Raw genomic sequence first — 19885 nt, 5'->3', positions numbered from 1 at the left:
TGGAAGAAGAGGTTAAGACTTGAAGCAGGGAGACTAGTCAGGGGCTGCAGTAGTATCTGGGCATGGAGGAACCTCTGAATGGCCCCTCACGCCCAGTGGTACCAACACCAACTTCCACACAGTCACCTGTTCTAGTTTCCCTCCAGAATGGGGAGTGGTTCAAACCAATCAACCTGGCAACTTCTGAAGTAATCTCATGGGACCTGTGCCATGACCAGGTTAGGGAGAAGGTGTCATACATGTGAACATCTATGTTCAGGGGACCTTTGAGGACCTTTCTGCATGGTGGCCAGGAGTGAGATGATGTAAACCACGATGGAAACTGAAGAGACTGCTCAGGAGTTTTCTTTTATTTTCTTTTTCTTTCCTTTTTTTTTTTTTTGAGACTAGGTTTCACTCTGTCGCCCAGTCTGGAGTGTGGCACAATCACAGCTCACTGCAGCCTCGATCTCCTAAACTCAATCAATCCTCCCACCTCAGCCTGTCGAGTAGCTGGGACTACAGGCACATGCCACCACATTCAGCTAATGTTTGTATGTTTTGTAGAGATGGGGTTTCACTATGTTACCCAGGCTGGTCTCGAACTCCTGGACTCGTGATCCCCTAGCCTCAGCCATCCAAAGTGCTGGGATTATAGGCATGAGCTACCTCACTCCCTCAGGAGTTGGTTTTCTCCCTCCCATCCTTAGTCTTCCCTGAGTAGACCTGTCACCTACTCCCTGGACCTTTGGTTTTGGAAGCCACCCTCCAGGCTGCACTCCTTCTGGGTGAGGAGGAGGGTGATCTGGTTGGACGGGTTGGGCTGCTGTGGCTTCAGGGCGCTTTCTCAGGTTGGGTTGCTGCTGCTATGTCACCTTTCTCAGGGAGTTCTGTTGGGACTAGCTTGGCTGCCTGGGGCAAGGGCTTGTGACTGAGGAGGTGGGAGAGGGTGAGGGAGGGGGTGGGGCTAGATCCAAGCCTGGAACCGAGTGACCTAACAGACACTGGGGCCTGTGCTTAGACACTAGGATCCTGGGGTTTGCAGGTTTCTAGACTGAGAGGAGCTGGGGGCAAATGCAGTGTGATGTTGTGAGAGGGTCAGGGCTGGGTCTGTGTCAGCCTTCAGGCAGCCTGAGACCAGTCTCTACCTACTCTGTTCCCCTGGTACCCAGAAAGGAAGGGAAGGTGAGAAGCAGTTAGCAGAATGGAAAGAGCCCAGATTAACATGCACATTTCCCGTGGCCTTACTGGCCCTGTGACCTTCAGACACTTTGATGACATCTTTGTGCTTCATTTCTGCATCTGTAAATTGAAGATGGTAACAGAGTCTTTCTTAAAGATTGTTGTGAAGATTATAGAGCCTAGCGCATACGAAGCACTTGGCAGAGCCCTCGATAAAATAATAGATGCTATCATTATATTATCATTATATTTATTTATTTATTTATTTATTTATTTATTTATTTATTTGAGATGCAGTATCGCTCTGTCGCCCAGGCTGGAGTGCAGTGGCACAATCTCGGCTCACTGCAACTTCCGTCTCCCGGGTTCAAGGGATTCTCCTGCCTCAGCCTCCTGAGTAGCTGGGATTACAGGCGCCCGCCACCACGCCCGGCTATTATTATTCCTAGCTATAAGAATGTTGTAGAGATGAATACACTGTTAGCGTGCTGGGAGGTCATCCTGCATATCCACCACTTGTACCCTCAGTCATTCAGGCACTATTTACTGAGCACCAACTACATGCCAGGTGCCATGCTTAGATCTGGGGATACAGTGGTGACCAAAACAGAGAGAAACCAAGGAGCTGACTTACATTCCAGGGGAGTGCATAGAAGCTGTGTCTCATTTCAGTTTCTGCTCTAGTACCCCCTTTCCCCTGGCAGTGCCAGGGTCTCAGAAGGAAGAGTGAGGTGGTGAGGAGGTGTGAAGCAGTGGGGTGACCTGAGAGAAGAGGATGGGGTGGCCTTGTCTCAAGGCTTGGGCCCCTGCCAGGTATCACTCTGCCTCAGGCCTCTGTTTCTCCTCCTGACACAGGCACAGACCTGGCCTCCCACCCCTTCCCCAAGGACATGACCTTGGGAAGGAACATATCTGAAGCCTGCAGAGGGTTTCCGCTGCTCTGCATCTGTGCCACGTTCACAGATCCGCAGATGCACCCACAGCTGGGAGCACCAGTTCCTTCTGCCTCCCTGCACTCCCTGGTTTCTGTTCCTTCCTCCTCCTCCTTCCTTCTCCCTGCTCCCCAAACAGGCTGGTGATGAGCTTTATAACATGAAAGCTGATATTTGGCCATTATCCTTCTACCCTGATTGCCAGCTCTTCTCAGAGTGCCTTCTTCTGTAATCCAATCTTTGCACCGGTTTCCCTGTGAAACTGCCAGTTTTCTGTATAGGCCTCTGCCCTCTCCTAGGGTTTTCTCTCTGATCAGTGAGCTTCGTCAAGGGGAACACAGGGCTTCCTGGACACGTAATTCCTCCCACTGAGGAAGAAGGGGCTAATCATCAGCCCTGTTTTATTTTATTTTATTTATTTATTCATTTTTGAGACGAAGTCTAGTTCTGTTGTGCAGGCTGGAATGCAATGGCTCGATCTTGGCTCACTGCAACTTCCGTCTCCCGGGTTCAAGCGATTCTTCTGCCTCAGCCTCCTGAGTAGCTGGGATTACAGGCGCCCGCCACCACGCCCGGCTAATTTTTTATATTTTTAGAAGACACAGGGTTTTGCCATGTTGGCCAGGCTGGTCTCGAACTCCTGACCTCAGGTGATCCACCTGCCTCGGCCTCCCAAAGTGCTGGGATTACAGGAGTGAACCACTGCACCTGGCCAACCCCATCTCTTAAAAAACAAACAAACAAACAAAACTTGTAATTAACTGGTCATAGTGGCATGTGCCTGTAGTCCTAACTACTCGGGAGGCTGAAGTGGAAGGATTGCTTGAGCCCAAGAGTTGGAGGCTACAGTGAGCTGTGATCATACCACTGTACTCCAGCCTGTCTCAGGAAAAAAAAAAAAAATTACTGAGAACTCTGTGACCATGGCACCATGAACTATAGAAAGGGCTAATAGTTGGCTTTAAAATGTGGGTTATGGCCGGGCGTGGTGGCTCGCTCCTGTAATCCCAGCACTTTGGGAGGCTGAGGTGGGCGGATCACAAGGTCAGGAGTTTGAGACCAGCCCAGCCAACATAGTGAAACCTCATCGCTACTAAAAATACAAAAAATTAGCCGGGTGTTGTGGCAGGTGCCTGTAATCCCAGCTACTCGGGAGGCTGAGGCAGCAGAATTGCTTGAACCTGGGAGGTGAAGGTTGCAGCAAGCCGAGATCGCGTCACTGCACTCCAGCCTGGGTGACAGAGTGAGACTCAGTCTCAAAAACAAAAAAAGCGGGTTATTTTCTTTTCTTTCTTTCTTTTTTTTTTTTTGAAACAGAGTCTTGCTCTCTCACCAGGCTGAAGAGCAGTGGAGATCTCGTCTCACTGCAACCTCTACCTCCCAGGTTCAAGTGATTCCCCTGCCTAAGCCGCCCGAGTAGCTGGGACTACAGGTGCACACCACCACGCTAATTTTTTGTATTTTAATAGAGACAGGTTTCACCATGTTGGCCAGGAAGGATGGTCTCGATCTCCTGACCTCGTGATCTGCCCACCTCAGTCTCCCAAAGTGCTGGGATTAAAGGCGTGAGGCACTGTGCCCGGCCTAAAAGTGGGTTATTTTCTAATTGTTCTTCCCTGATTAAAATTTTCTCTTTGCCCATCTTTTCTCTAGGTATGTGCTGACTTCATTCACTCATTTATTCACTCGCTCATTCATTTTTGTTTTTATTTACTCAACTTTGTTGAATAATATTTAGTGATCTACCTGCTGCCAGGCAGTGAGAGTCTGAAATGAACGGGATGCTGCTTTGCCCTCTGGGAGCTTGCAGTGTAGCTGGGAATCAGACATCCAAACAAGCAGAATATTATGCCAAAGAAATGTCAGGATGCTTTGGAATCACAGAGGAGGGAGAATCCCTCCCGGGAGGCTGGTGAAGTCTTCGAAGAGGAAGTGACATTTGAGTGGAGTCTGGAAGACGAAGCAGGATTCTCGGGGGGCCATGGGGGTAGGGGAAGCACACATGCTCTTCCCTGTAGGAGGTGCTGTGGAGAACACCTCGAGTGGGGCTGCTCCTCTTCAGCTTTGCTGGGGCCAGCTGGAGTGGCCATACCATGGTCATACCAGCTGAAGTTCAAGAAGCCCCTTGTTGGAGATTGCTTTGCTGACTGTGGGTGAGCGCAGGTGCATCTGGAAGCCCTCTTCTTTCTAAGATGTTTGCTTCTGAGTCTTCATGTCCCAGTCTCTTCTTCCCTGAACCTTTTGCTACCAGTCAGCACAGCCCTGCCTGAGGAGGAGGCTGGAGGAGTGAGTGGTCAGTAGCCTGGTGGGTATTAGCTGCCTCTGTGGTGCCCGCTGGCCTAAGTAGCAGGCTTAGGGAGGTGAGACCCAGTTCCAGAAGCTGCCAATGGGGAGTGAGACGGGGTGGCTGGAGCACACTGCACATGTCACCAAGGCTGTAGCGAGGTCTGTGCAAAAGGCAGTGGGAAAAGCAAGGGGAAGACCCAGCCTGGTCAACATGGTGAAACCCCATCTCTACTAAAAATACAAAAATTAGCTGCGTGTGGTAGAGCACGCCTGTAGTCCCAGCTACTTGGGAGGCTGAGGCAGGAGAATCACTTTAACACAGGAGTTGGAGGTTGCAGTGAGCCGAGATCGTACCACTGCACTCCAGCCTGGGTGACAGAGTGAGGCCCTGTCTCAAAAAAAGTGGGGGAAGGGGAACACTGATCCTGATTATCTACTCTGTATACTTACTATGTACCTACTATGTACACAGGAACGGTGGGCTTTACGCATGGCATTTATTCAGTGTATAGAGATCTCAGCATCACATAGGAGTGGGGAGTTCTGAAGTTGGCCTTACTGGCGTTTGAGAAGTTTCTTGGTGCATTCTTCAGGTTTGCACCTCCAGAGAAATGTAAGTGCTATTGAATGCTGACTGTGTTCCAGGAACTAAGCCAGATGCTAGAAGACACGCAGTAAACAATACAGATGCAGGTGCACATGTGAGGGTCCCCACAAGATCTGAGAGAAGGGAGGGGCCTTGCTGCAGTTCCCCTTTTGTAACAAAGGAGAGAGTATCATTAACCCTCTTCCTAGGAACTATGAGTTTGACTGAAATGTGTCCTGCCATAGGATCTTTGCTGCTTCTTCTACCTGATTCTTTGGATCTCCCTGCTGGTACCTTCTTGTCGTTCAGGTCTCAGCTCAAAATGTCTTCTCTGGCCAGCCAGTCTAAAGTCACTTGTGCTTGGAGTCTCCTCACCCTCTACTTTATCCCACAGTTGCTTCTTATCACATATGGCTCTCTGAAATTAGGTATTCATTACTTGTATCTGTCTTGCCCACTAGAATGAAGCTCTGATGAAAAGGATCTTTTTGTGCTGTTCATAGCTTGTCTTCTAGTATCTAGCTTAGTTCCTGGCACATTGTAAGCATTCAATAACAGTTTGAATGAATGAATGAACAAATGAAGGAATGAATGAATGCATTTTCCTACAGGACTTCCGTTCTTCCCTGAGGGAAGTTATAGGTAGTATTGGTTTCTTGGGACTGTTTTTTGTTTGTTTGTTTTGTTTTTTGAGACAGAGTCTCACTGTATCCCCCAGACTGGAGTGCAGTAGCACAATCTTGGCTCATTGCAACCTCTGCCTCCCAGGTTCAAGCGATTCTTGTGCCTCAGCCTCCTGAGTAGCTGGGATTCCAGGAGCCTGCCACCATGCCTGGCTAATTTTTGTGTTTTTAGTAGAGACGAGGTTTTGCCATGTTGGCCAGGCTGGTCTCGAACTCCTGACCTCAGGTGACCCACCTGCCTCGGCCTCCCAAAATGCTAGGATTACAGGCATGAGCCACCACGCCCGGGCTGTTTTTTTTTTTTTTTTTTTTTTTAAGACAGAGTCTTGCACTATCTCCCAGACTGGAGTGCAGTGGCGTGATCTCAGCTCATTGCAGCCTCAGCCTCCTGGGCTCAGGTTCAGGTGATCCTCTTACCTCAGTCTTCTGAGTAGCTGGGCCCACTGGTGGGTACCACCACACCTGGCTAATTTTTTAATTTTTTGCATAGATGTGGTCTCACTATGTTGCCCAGACTGATCTTGAACTCCTTGGGTTCAAGTGATCCTCACACCTTGGCCTCCCAAAGTGCTGGGTTTACAGGTGTGAGCCACCATGCCCGGGCTTGAGACTCTTAAGATGATGAGGCTGGAGGGAGTGCTTGAGCCCTAGAGATTCCTTACTCCAGAGTGCCCTTGCTGCAGAGGGGGCCCTGGAGGGTCACTCCAGCAACCTGGCTGAGCTGATGGGCATCATCTGATACTAGCTCTGACCAACAGGCAACATGGACCTTAGTCTAAGGCACTGACCCCTCATCTCTGCATACACCAGAGATGATGAGATTTGGGTGGGGACACAGCTAAACCATATCAGCTCCCAGGATCCCTGTGTGAATGGGGTCTTTTTTGGTGTTTTAGGATTGTACAGGGTGACCTCTTTAGCGGTGACCTCCTGCCACAACCCACAGGAGGTGCACATGGCCTGCACATGCTGGTTTCCTGCAGTGGGAGGGGCTGGGGCACTCCTGGGACCTGTGCTTGGTAACTGGAGCTGGCCTGGCTCCGGGGATTGCGTGTCTGCCTTGGGTTTCAGGTGTATTAGGTTGTTCCTCATTGTGGAGTCTCATTACTAATGAAAAGCTCAGGTCGCACTGCTGGTCCTTTGGGCTGTGATTGATCCTGGTGATAACATTTGGCACCCAGAGGCAGCCCTGTTTCCACTGAAGCATGTGGTGCTTGGCTGGCAGGCAGGCAAGCTGGCACCTTCCCTTAACCCATGAGGTGCTGGCCCGCTAGTAGGCACACCTTACCTGTGCCAGAATGTAGGTTGTAGCCAGACTCTGGGAGCCATCTGGGCCCCACAGGGGGCGTCATTTCCTCTGTTCGTTGAAACATTCCAGCTGAGTGCTGGCTTAGGCTTCATCTCTGCTCCACTCTCCTTCCTCTCCCCAACATAAGCCTCCTTCTACATCCTAGAGCTCTTTCCATTTCCCCTCCTGCAGCTCTGGGCTCGCTAATCTCATCTTTCCCTAAGGGGGCCTGACAGCTGCTTCTGCTAACATTTAATAAAGCTCTGCGTGCCAGACCCTGTGTTATGGGTTTTACACCTTATCTCACAATCTTCAAAAAAAAATTCTCTGAGAATTCTCTGTCATCCCCACTTTACAGGTGAGGAAACTGAGGCAAAGATAGGCTAACTGGCTTCCCCAACACCGTGCAGGTAATTAGTGATAAAGGCAGGACTGGAACCAAACTTGACCTCCTATTTGTGCTCTTAATGGCCAGGCCACTCTGTGTCTTGAGCCATACTTCCTCCATGTTTTCTAGAGCTTTCTAGGGAGGGAGACAGTGATGGGAAGGAGTGTTCTTTAGCGTGGATGTGCCCTGCCTCCTCCTCTCTGTAAGCGTCACAGCACCTCCACTGCTGAACTGGGGAGGCATCAAGTTCTTCCCTGTTTGCCCACCCAAGGCGAGCTAGCTTAGGAACCACATGAGTGCCAGGTGTCTCCCCTGCTGCATCCCTCTCTCCTGCCCCTGCCCCCGGTGCCCAGAGGAGGGCCCTGCCTGTCTTCCCAGTTCTCCAACAGCAATGCTCTCCCAGCACCTTTGGGCTCCAGTTGTGGCCTGGCAGCTGCTGGGGCACAGGCTACACAGCCAGAGTCACAGCAGGATGAGGATGGGGCCCGGGGCTGCCTCAGGCCATGGTTGCATGGCACCATCACTTCACTGAGGAACTTTTCTTGCCAATGTCTGTGAGGCATCAGGTGGCAGGACACGTCCCCCTGCTCTTAAGCCTCAGGCACACAGCCCTTCTTATGCTCTCTGGGGTTGGGGAGAGATCCCCCTCATGGAATTGCTTTTTTTTTTTTCTTTCTTTCTTTTGAGACAGGGTCCTGCTCTGTCACTCAGGCTGGAGTGCAGCCTCAACCTCCCAGACTCAGTGATCCCCCTGCCTCAGCCTCCCAAGTAGCTGGGACTATAGGTGGACACCATCACACCTGGGTTTTTGTTTGTTTGTTTATTTTTTTCTAGAGATGGGGTCTCACTTTCTTGTCCAGTCTGGTCTTGAACTCCTGGGCTCAAGCAATCCTCCCACCTCGTCTTCCCAAAATGTTGGGATTACAGGTGTGAGCCACTGTGCTTGGCCTATTTATTTATTTATTTATTTATTTATTTATTTATTTAGAATTTGTTTTGGAATTGCTTCTTTATGCCTGGCACTATGCTGGCACTACGTGGCAGAGATTTAAAAAACAAGCAAACAAAACAAATGCTTTGTCAACCACAAAATGTATTCTCTGCCCCTTAGGTTCTTTTTGTGTAGTTGAGACTAGAAGACAAAAATAGGGGCAGTAAGGGCAGGGAGCAATGGTTTAGGGGTCTGCCTTCCAGTCCCCTTGTTGAAGCATCTGGCCCACCAGCTTGGGGGAGCCATTAGGCAGCAGTGGCCAATCCTGAGGCACTTGAGGTTCACTAAGAAAAGGTGCGTGTGCTCTGCGGATACCCATGGGCTGAACTTGGAGTCTGGTCTGGACCCGTGGCTGTGCTACGATCCACTGTCCCCAGCCCCAGCTGCAGTCAGCATGTTCATCATCCTTAGGCGTCTCTGCTCCTTTCTGCATGTTTGTCTACCTCATGCCCTGCTCATTACCAACTGGTCAGTCCCCTCTGCCCCGCCTGGAGTGAGCTGGTTTGATTGGCTTAGCTAAGCTTCCTTGCCTCTGCTGGCCAGGTCACCCTGTGGGTCACCAGCAAACCTGTTAATGGTCCAGTGTGAACCTGCTTCTCCACAAAGAACATGCTGCACCCAGCCCTGCTTCTCTGAGCTGAGGTTTGGGGCTAAGCTGTTCTAGCCAGAAAGGTCCACAGGGTGTGGCAGGCACCATGATGGGCATATCTGATGTGCTGGGAAAAACAATCAGCTGCTCTCCATGCTTTGGGCACCTGGTTGGGAGAGGGCCCGTCTTTCTGACTTTCTCCTCCTGGGGCTCCTAGCGTCTCCGAGAACCTCTGCCAGAGCTGTGTAGAGGTGGTTTGCTTGTTTCTTAACACTTCTGTGCCCTATTTCTTTCTGTACCCAAGAAAGGAAGTAGACTGTCTTATAGGGACACTGTCAGGGTGAGGAATATGGACTTACTGGAATCATGAACCATGCCAAGGAGCAAGGAGAAAATAGGCTATGGTGGGTGTCTTAGTCAGTTAGGGCTGGCTGCTGTAACAAAATGCCTTTAGCTGAGTAATTTAAAGCAAGAGAAATGTATTGCTCACAGTTTGGGAGGCTGGGAAGTCCAAGATCAGGGTGCCAGCAGATTCAGGTCTGGTGAAGGCTGACACCAGAAGTCTCTGTGACAAAGTGGCACCTTCTAGCTCCATCCTCACATGGCAGAAGAGGGAACAACTCCCTCAGGCCTCTTTTATAAGGGCATTAGTCCCACGCATAAGGGCTGTAACATCACGACTGAGTCACCTCCCAAAGGCCTCACCTCCCACCAGCACTGCACTGGGGATTAAGTTTCAACACGGGAATTCTGGAGGAACACAGACCTTCAGACCATAGCAACGGGCTTCTCCCTGTGTGCCCCCTGCCTCACTTCTAGATGCTGCATAATGTCAGTGAAACCCCAACTCTACTAAAAATACAAAAAATTAGCTGGGTGTGGTGGGCGCCTGTAATCCCAGCTACTCGGGAGGCTGAGGCAGGAGAATCGTTTGAACCCAGGAGGCAGGGGTTGCAGTGAACTGAGATCGAGCCACTGCACTCCAGCCTAGGTGACAGAGCAAGACTCCATCAAGAAAAAAGAGAAAAGGTATCGGGTATGCCAGGGTGTGCGGGAAAAGGCGGTAAGATTCCTCAGCCTCCCAGGGTTGGGAAGCCTCTGGCCGAGTGAAGTATACCCTGGGTAGGATTTAAGACACCACCTTGGCCGGGCGTGGTGGCTCAAGCCTGTAATCCTAGCACTTTGGGAGGCCGAGACGGGCGGATCACGAGGTCAGGAGATCGAGACCATCCTGGCTAACACGGTGAAACCCCATCTCTACTAAAAAATACAAAAAACTAGCCGGGCGAAGTGGCGGGCGCCTGTGTTCCCAGCTACTCGGGAGGCTGAGGCAGGAGAATGGCGTAAACCCGGGAGGCAGAGCTTGCAGTGAGCTGAGATCCGGCCACTGCACTCCAGCCTGGGCGACAGAGCCAGACTCAGTCTCAAAAAAAAAAAAAAAAAAAAAAAGACACCACCTTTCCTGTCCAGCTCAGCTGTGGGATGTGGGAACATGAGTCAGTTACTTGGCTTCCCTGTGGCTCACAATGATAATACCTACTTCTGCCTACTTCATGGGAGCCGCATAAGAGCTGAGGGATTCCATAGCTCAGGGGTGCGCTATAAAGATAAGCACTATGCACCTGGGTGTGGTTCTGAAACTTCCTTGTGCCAAAGAGTGAGTAGGGCTGGGCGAACCCTGAGAATGTGCATTTCTCACACACTCTCTGATGCTGCTGATGCTGTAGCCCCTCGGCTGGCATGGGTAGCTGGATAGCAGGGACCGGGACTCTGTAATGCCTTCCACTTCAGGGTTCTCTGGGCTGGTTTTCCTGACTCCCCAGGAAGCCTTTATTCAGCAGAGGGAAGGTAGGAGTGAGAGGACTACACTGTCACTGCTTCATAGACATCATTTAATTTATCCCACCGCAGCCCTTGGGTGGGAAGTGGTGTTCTCCTTCTACACGTAAGAAAATGGACCTGGTGCGGAGGCTCATGCCTGTCATCCCAGCACTGTGGGAAGCTGAGGCGGGAGGATCACTGGAGCCCAGGAGTTCAAGACTAGTCTAGGCAATACAGGGAGACCTCATCTCTATAAAAACTAAAAAAAAAAAATTAGCTGGGCATGGTGGTGCACGCTTGTAGTCCCAGCTACCCAGAGGCTGAGATGGGAGGATCTCTTGAGTCCTGGAGGATTGAGGCTGCAGTGAGCCATGACTGCACCACTGCACTCCATCCCTGGCAACACAGTGAGACTCCATCTCAAACAAACAAACAAACAAACAAACAAACAAACAAACAAAACGAAGCTAAGAGAAGTTAAGACTTGCCTGAAGTTACACAGCAAGTGCCAGAACCAGGATTTGGACCAGGTCTTTCTGACTCCAGGCCAATGGATGTTTCTTCCATGACATATATAGCTCTTGAACCTTCTTCTATCTAGTATTACCCACAGTGCTGTTAAAAATACAGGTTTCTGCCGGGCGCGGTGGCTCAAGCCTGTAATCCCAGCACTTTGGGAGGCCGAGATGGGCGGATCACGAGGTCAGGAGATCGAGACCATCCTGGCTAACCCGGTGAAACCCCGTCTCTACTAAAAAAAATACAAAAAACTAGCCGGGCGAGGTGGCGGGCGCCTGTAGTCCCAGCTACTCGGGAGGCTGAGGCAGGAGAATGGCGTAAACCCGGGAGGCGGAGCTTGCAGTGAGCTGAGATCCGGCCACTGCACTCCAGCCTGGGCGACACAGCGAGACTCCGTCTCAAAAAAAAAAATACAGGTTTCTGGGCCTCACCCTCAAATTATGATTCAGTAGGTCTAGGCAAGTCAAGGTCATTGTTTTTGTTTTTGTTTTAAGTCACCCCAGGTGATTGTAAAGCTGAAGCTCTGCAAAGCACACACTGAGAAAAGAGAACTCTTGTGCTCCCTCTCTTGACACTTCAGGTGCAAAACTTTTGTCCAAATGTAGTTCTCAAACTTATGCATGTGTGAGAATCACCAGGAGAGCTTATTGAAACTGACCGTGGGGCCCCATACCTAGAGGGCCTGATTCTATAGGTCTGAGGTAAGGCCCAATAATTTCTTTTTCTTTTCTTCTTCTTCTTCTTCTTTTTTTTTTTTTTTTGAGACAGAGTCTTGCTCTGTTGCCCAGGCTGGAGTGCAGTGGCACGATCTTAGCTCACTGCAGCCTCCACCTCTCGGGTTAAAGCGATTCTCCTGTCTCAGCCCCGCATCCCAAACCCGCTCCTGAGTAGCTGGGATTACAGGTGCCTGCCAGCATGACCAGCTAATTTTCACATTTTTAGTAGAGACGGGGGTTTCGCCATGTTGGCCAGGCTGGTCTCAAACTCCTGACCTCAGGTGATCCACTCGTCACAGCCTCCCAAGGTCTTGGGATTACTGGCGTGAGCCACTGTGTGTGGCCGGAATTTGCATTTCTAACAAGTTCCAGGTGATGCTGATGTTGCGGGTCCAGGGATACACTTTGAGAACAGCTTGCTACTCAGGCGATATGTGGGCAGTGGCATCATGTTCATCTGGGAGCTTCCTGCAGCGTCTCAGGCCTTGCCCCACACCTACCGGATCAGAATCTGCATTTTAACTCAATCCCTGCGTGATTCTCATGCACCTGGAAATTTGAGAAATATGCCCTTAGAGGTGCCAGAATGTTAAACCACTGGAGGCAGAGATAGATGGAGAATATCTCTTCTTCCCACGGATACTAAAAATGCAACAAAAAGGGCTGACTCTCTGGGTGTGCCCAGGTGGGGCTGATGAGGACCGAAAAGAGGTGAGATGTGGATAGAGGACTCTTCCCTGAGGGAAGGCAGAGAGAACAGAGGAAAACCTGAAGAAAGGGGGTGGCTTCAGAGGAAAGGCATTCATCTGGGCCATAAAACAGCTGAGAGTACAGGGGTGGGGAGCAGGGGTGGGGAGGGGGTGTCCTGGAGCTGAAGCCTTCAGTGGGAGGACAGTGATAGGTGAACACGCATGTGAATAAACAGTTTGCTAAGCAGCTGCGAGGGCTGGCCAAGGTGAGAAAGCATCCGTCTGCAGAGGCCTCAATAAGGCCAGCGTGTTGACTTTGTCCTGCAGTGCTCAGCAGTGGAAAAAACCAACAGCCACGTAGGGAGAGGGAAGGAGCCACGATGGGCACGGGTTACTGGGGCCAGGGCTTGACTGGTAGGTGGACACAACGGAAGGCCCAGGCCATGTGGGAACAGAGCGCAGAAGCAATAGATTCCTCTTGAAGATCCTTGGGCTGTTAACCTTTTTTAAATTTAAGAAAGGTTGTATGGGTGGGGAGGGAGGAAGGAAAATCCTTCAGAAGACATAGACTTACTCTGTTTCTTCCATCATATGTGAATGCATATGGATAGCCAAAAGGTGAATAAAACACATGTTCCCAGGTGGCCAGTGAGACCTAGGTTGCAAGATGGTGGGGTGTGGGTGAGGCCGGAGAGTGCTGTGAGCCCCAAAATTTCCCAGCCTTGGTCCCCCGCCACATAGCTAAGAAGTAAGGGAGGAGGGAAGGAGTCGCCACCCAGCCTCACTTCCGGTGGAGTACCCTGTCTCTCCTTGTCAGTCCCGTCTCTGGGGACAGTTGCCTGCTTTCATGTCTCCATCTCCTCTTCTCTCACAGGGAAAAATTCACCTTAATATTGGAAGTTCCTCTCCTAGCAAAGTCCTTCTCAAGCATCCACAGGCAAACAGGAAACTAAGCAGAGTTAGGGCTTCCATGCCTAGCCAACTACACGTGACTCTCCTCTCGCTCCCCTAAGAACCCGTGCAAGGGGCAGCATGGGCTCTGGCACAGATGGACCTGTGTTGGAATCTCTGCACGTGCTGTGCTGACCCTGGCTAGCCGTTGACCTCTGTGAGCCGTTGTTTCCTTTCCACTAGGCTCTCTGAGGGCAGGGGCCACGTCTTTTTCACTGCTCTGTCTGCACTGAGCACTATGCAGGGCACATAGGAAGTTCCCGTAAATGTTTGTGGGATAAAGGAAATAAAACCTTCTCTCTTCCTGTCCCCCTTGTGATGGCTTTGCACAAGGCACTGTCCTTGGCCAGGTTTGCTAGGCTAGTGTGAGGATAAACCAGGTATATTACAAATTGGAGAAAACCTCTCGTTCTTCTTGGGAGAAGGTGCTATATCATGAAACAAGAATGTCTTGATTCCCTTCTATGCCAGGTACGGGGGAGAAACAGGTGTCTGATAACCACTGATCCAGGCAGGAATAAGCATACTACTGCCTCCCAAGGCCTGATGCCTCTCTTCTTCCTTCTTTCCTTCTTCCCTCCTCCTCTTCACTGTTTCTCTGCACACACGGAAGAATGACTGCCAGGCATTGCCCATTTGGAAAAGTACAGCTCAATGGCTATGAATCAGCTTGGGCAGGCGAAAAATGATTCACGTCTGACCAAATCGATTTAGTTCAGGTTGTCCGTTCTGCATCTTTTTTCCCTTGTAATTAAATGATGATTGGTCTTGATGGTGGGAAGGAAAAGACAGAATTTAATTTGTTTGCCTTTGTAGAAAGCTGGGGACAGCACGGACAAGGGAAGATGTCTCCCATTTGGCAAATAACTGATGCGGAGGTGGAGTGGCAGTGGTGATGCTGGCACCTTCAGGCCTCTTGGGCCAGGCAGTGCAGCTGGTGGTAGACAGTTCAGAAGTCTACCATGTTCCCATCTGAAACTTGTGGCTGATCCTGCCCACTCCTGACCTTGCTCCAGGGAGTACACAAAGACATAAGCTTAATTCACCCACCAGACGTAGCTCTTGAATCCCTGGGCATAGTGCCTGGGTATAGTTAGGGTTGAGGAGAGGCATGGTGAGCAAATCAACCTCCCTCATCTCTCTGTTGTCACTCAGAGTCAAGCTGGCTGCTGCTGGTGGTGCTGACTTCTCTTGCTGCAGATTTCTCTAATATGTTTCTGCCCTGGACGCGTTTGTCAAATCCCTCGTGTTTCTTGTGTCTCGTGGCAGCTTAGCTCCTCCAGCCCTTGGATGAAGCATCGTGGGAACTCTGTGCTTCCTTTCCCTCCCGCAGTGACATGCCATGCCACTACCTCTTCATCTGGTCCTATGACAGTCACTCACAAGCACCCGCATGTACCCAGCCCTGCACTAGCTCATGACAGCTGTAGTCAATTGGGTCAGGTGCTGTATCTCATCCAGCTCCCTCAGCAACCCTCTGAGATATTGGTAACATCCCTGATGAAGACATTTACTGAGGCGGAAATGGAGGCTCAGTGAAGCAAGGTGCCTGATGTTATAGCAATGAGCTATGAGTGGCCAGAGTAAGGAGATAAGCTCAGGCCTGACGCCAAAGCCCATGCTCCTTCTAGTCAACCACAGCGCCTCCTGTGGTGAATGGGTGAGTCAGCAACCAAGATCCACGAGGCCTTTTTGGTGGGCCTTGGCTGGGTGCTGAGGCTTCAGGTACGATCACGGGTTGGAAGAGCCCTCCTCCCTCCACGGTCTGGTACTATGACCCCTTCTGGTTATTAACAAGGCAGAGAGAGAGACGGAAGAAAGCAGGCAAATAATGCGGGTTGCTATTCCTAGAGATTAGAATTTCAGGAAGGATAAACACAGCATTCACTCCAGAAGTATAAATAGGAAGACTTCACACATGACTAGAATGAGACATGTTTTAAGTCTGTTGAGTAAGGCAGTGATGAAGTAGATGTCCCCAGATTCACTCTCCTCCTCCTGGTCCCCCAGGCCCTTCACTTTTGGCAACTTTCAGCTCAGGGAGGAAGGAAAGCCCCTTTCAAAGCTTCAGATACTTCCTTAAAGTCAGTTCCTGCTTAAAGAAGGCCTTTACATTACTTCATACCTTTGCCAAATTAAACTGAAAGGAAACCTTTCAAGTGTGATTGATTGCATGGCCCTTTCCTGTTCATTTCTCATGGGTGCCCTTTCTAACTTTCTTGCTTTCTTCCTTTCTCCAGGTGTTGACTTTAAGATGAAGACCATAGAGGTAGACGGCATCAAAGTGCGGATACAGATTTGGTGAGTTGGTGGGGAGGAGGAGGAGGCAGATGTAGGAGGAGAGTACCTCGGGCTGCTCCTTAGCTGTCCCTGCCATGTGTAAAATTCCTAGGCTTCACCTGGGATAACTGACCACCTCTATGATGGAGAGAAGCAAAGTCTCAGAAGCCCATCTCTTCCTATGAGCCTTAATCTCCAACCTCTAAGAAACTTTATGGAATTGACTACAAGCACCAAAGGGCAGGAATGAGAAGGAATTGGCACACTAACCATGGGGAATTTGTCTCAGGATTAGGCTTTGCCCTTGGGCTGTGCCACACTGCGTTAAGATTGGAAGGAAGGAGGCTACACCCCCCATCATTTAGGGCGAGATCCTGAGAGAGTTCCTCAGGACAGCACGGTGCAGTTTCCACAGTAGCAGAGGGTGCTGCTGTGGCTCTCTGCCTGAGTCTTGGAAGCACTGCCTTTGCCAGGGTTTAGAGCTCCCTCTCAATTCCACAGCAGTATGGGCACTGCCTTCAGAGGTCCCATAGGGACTGGGGGTGTGGCAGCATCCCCTGCCAACTCCCATCCAAACAAATCTGGCCACAGTGGCCAGATTCCAGAGAGCTGTCCAAGGCCTGTTCTGGCTGTGGCTTCTGGTGTCTGCCAGGAGGGCAGTTGGCAGGAGGGGCCAAGGCCCCGCAGGCCTGGTCAGCACCAGCACAGATGACCAGGCCTCTGACTGCAGATCCCCGTGGGGATCCAAGCACCTCTGGTTTTTCACCCTGCAGCTCCCCAGTTTTTCCTGCAAGAGGACAGCTCTGCTCTTCCCCTCCCTGTCTGTTCCCATGGTCCCTGCCCCTCTGAGGGACTGGCTTTCTCCCACAGGGACACTGCAGGGCAGGAGAGATACCAGACCATCACAAAGCAGTACTATCGGCGGGCCCAGGTAAGCCACCACGTTGAGGGTTTCAAAGTGGGAAGGTGTCACCCACATTCCCAGCTCTGGGTATCTGAGATGTCTGTGGCACGGATCCCCTAAACACGGTTCGCCTGCTTCGAGGAGTGCAGGGCATCTTTCAGCTGTTCACTGATCATTTGTCCGTCCATTGTTCATGGCTCAGTCACTGCAGGCAGCCCCTGCCCTCACCCCTGATTTCTGCCCTCCATCCTGGGTCAAATATCCGGGTCATAGCATGTGGTGCCTTCCTGCCGTAGAGAGTTCTGTGATGGGCCTGGGAGGCGGCAGTGGTGGGGTCTGAGAGAAGAGACATTTCTGGGTGCTGAGCAGGGAAAAGGGAGAGTGGGACCCAACCTTTAAGGTTCCACGGCCCTTCTGTCCCCATGACTGCACTCTCTCTGTGCGTATCACATACATCTCTCTATTTCTCTCTCCAGGGGATATTTTTGGTCTACGACATTAGCAGCGAGCGCTCTTACCAGCACATCATGAAGTGGGTCAGTGACGTGGATGAGGTAGGAGATGCCACCTCACTGCTGGGGCGCAGAGAGGGTACCTCACCGGGGAAGGCAAGGCGAGGGCCAGATGGGAAGGCCGGAGCTCTCAGGGTGGGCGAGCAAATGCTTCCAGGAAGCTTTGCCTTCCACAGCCCTGGATGAAGACCTCTGGGTGAGTAAGACATGGGGAAGAAACCGAAGCTGCCATGCCTTCACTCTCCATACCCTGCCAGGCCTCCGTGGCTGTGTCTTCCCCAGAAATGAATTAGTTCCAAGTCTGCCCTGTAAGCAGCTTCTTCCCTGGAATCTTGGACCAGATGGAGTTGCAAGATTGGGATCTAGTGCTGGCTCTGCACAATCGCTGTGGAGCCTTGCGAAGCCATTTGAATCCTCTGGGTCCCCAATTCCTGTAGAATGAGGGCTGGACTTACATCCAATGTCCTTTCCAGCTCTGATACCAGTGGTCCAACCCAAGGAAGCACCAGTCTTAGCCAGAGTGTCTTCTACCCTGAGCTGTCCCCATGATACCCTTGAAGTCAGCCATGGCACTTGGGGAAGTCTGGCACCTGCATCCAGTCAGCCCACCCTGTCCCTAGGGCTCTGGAATTGGTGGTGGGCTGGAGGCAGTGCAGACTCTGTGGGGAAAATGGGGCAGGGGACAGCACTCACTGGCTGTTCTGCCCATCCTTTGTCCCTAGTACGCACCAGAAGGCGTCCAGAAGATCCTTATTGGGAATAAGGCCGACGAGGAGCAGAAACGGCAGGTGGGAAGAGAGCAAGGGCAGCAGGTAAGTGGAGGGAAAAGGCAAGTCCACCCCAGGTCCTCTGCTGGGCCTCTAGGGCCAGTCCTGAGCACGGGGATCCAGGGGTGGGTTCCCCAGCGGCAAGTCCTCCCACGTGTCCCCAGCACCCCAAGGCCCTGGGGGAGTGGCCATCCTCGGAAAGCTTGTTCTCTGGGTTTCAGGACAGAAGCACAGAGATTCAGGGTCCATCCAGAAACAAAGATGTCATAGGCAGCAACTCTTCCAAGTCCAGGTCCCCAAATGCAGGATTGCCCTCTGCTTAAGAGGTCATCCCTGTGTTAGTGATGAAGGACTTCAGGTTGTCAACTTCTCTGACAGCATCCAGGCCTAGCTGCCATGTTATGGTCAGGAAATGATCTCCCATCCCACCCCACACTCCCCCACTCCTGTCCTTCTTACCCAGGAAAGAGCCAGGAGGCAAATGAGGAGACAAAGAGCCACAGTTGGAGAAGCCATGGGGGCGGAAAGGGTAGGAGGATGGCACTGAGGAAATGTCCAAGCTTGCAGGGAGACCATCCTCCCAGAGTGCAGAAAGAAATATTGGTCATTATTCTTTTCTTTTTCTTTTTTTCTTTTCTTTTTTTCGAGACGGAGTCTCACTTTGTCACCCAGACTAGAGTGCAGTGGTGCCATCTTGGTTCACTGCAACCTCTGCCTCCTGAGTTCAAGCAATTCTTCCGCCTCAGCCTGCCAAGTAGCTGAGATTACAGGTGCATGCCACCACGCTTGGCTAATTTTTTTGTATTTTTAGTAGAGATGGGGTTTTGCCATATTGGCCAGGCTGGTCTCGAACTCCTCACCTCAGGTGATCCACCAGGTCTCCCAAAGTGCTGGGATTACAGGCGTGAGCCTCTGCGCCCAACCAAGATTGGTATTTCTGAGACAAGTTATCCACCCAGTCCATGGATCTCAAGAGTTTTCCTCTCCCTTCTTAGTCAATAGCATTCCATTAGTACTTAAAATGAAACTGATTGTTTGGTATAAAATATAAGACATGGTCATTGACCAATTTGAAAGTAGAGGCAAAGCCTACTAGGATAGTATTTATTGAGCACTCTGTGTGGCACTGTGCTAAGCCAAGCTCTTTTAAGTGCATGACCCCATTTAATCATCCCACAACCATGGATGGGAGACACTCTCAGTCTCCTTTAACAGAAGATAAAGCTGGGGCTTACAGAGAATGAACAACTTGTCCAAGGTTGCATAGCTAGCCGTCGGTGGCAGTGCTGCTACTCAGGTCTGGGACTGTGGGACTCCAGAGCCCATGTTTTGTATGAGGATGCCACACTGCCACAATGGATGGTGTCTTTATCTCCTGATATATGATTGTGTGTTGAGGGGTGTGGGGTGGCAGCTGGAAGAATGGAGAGGTGTATTTGTGAAGGATCTTCCCCCATTCTCTGCTACCCTGTCTTGGAGCTCCCAGTCCCATCTGAGAAATTATCTACTCTGAGAAATCGTCACAACACAGCACGGTTAAGTGCAGTGGCAGAAGCCTGTGCCTGGTTGTGTGGGCTCCTCCCCTGCCTTACTCTGTTTCAGAAATGTCCTTCTCTTGCAGCTGGCGAAGGAGTATGGCATGGACTTCTATGAAACAAGTGCCTGCACCAACCTCAACATTAAAGAGGTGAGAGCCCTGGCGACCAGGCACCTGCTCTCAGGCTGAGTCCAGCAGAGGCGGGAGGAGGAGCCATAAGATGGACCTCATCCCTTGGGCCCCTGCAGGGTTGCCAGAGGAGAGGAGGAGATGCTGGACTAACCT

At 51.0% G+C, this 19885-nt stretch overlaps 1 protein-coding gene across 4 annotated transcripts in view; it reads left to right on the top strand.

Moving 5' to 3' along the window:
- The window catches only part of RAB15 (RAB15, member RAS oncogene family), a 39910-nt gene that overhangs the window by 17314 nt on the left and 2711 nt on the right, over positions 1-19885 (top strand). For all 4 annotated transcript variants that reach the window (XM_065548917.1, XM_045396569.2, XM_015453896.3 and 1 more), the window contains exons 2-6: positions 15841-15901; positions 16751-16811; positions 17261-17338; positions 18019-18108; positions 19685-19750. In XM_065548917.1, coding sequence (XP_065404989.1) covers positions 15855-15901; positions 16751-16811; positions 17261-17338; positions 18019-18108; positions 19685-19750 — 342 coding nt within the window. In that variant the 5' untranslated portion in view covers positions 15841-15854. The remainder of the gene's footprint in view (positions 1-15840; positions 15902-16750; positions 16812-17260; positions 17339-18018; positions 18109-19684; positions 19751-19885) is intronic.

Source organism: Macaca fascicularis, chromosome 7 (assembly GCF_037993035.2).
Source record: "Macaca fascicularis isolate 582-1 chromosome 7, T2T-MFA8v1.1".
Taxonomy (NCBI): Eukaryota; Metazoa; Chordata; class Mammalia; order Primates; family Cercopithecidae; genus Macaca; species Macaca fascicularis.
The sequence above is the reverse complement of the archived record's forward strand: the minus strand, read 5'-3'. Positions and strand labels throughout refer to the sequence as shown.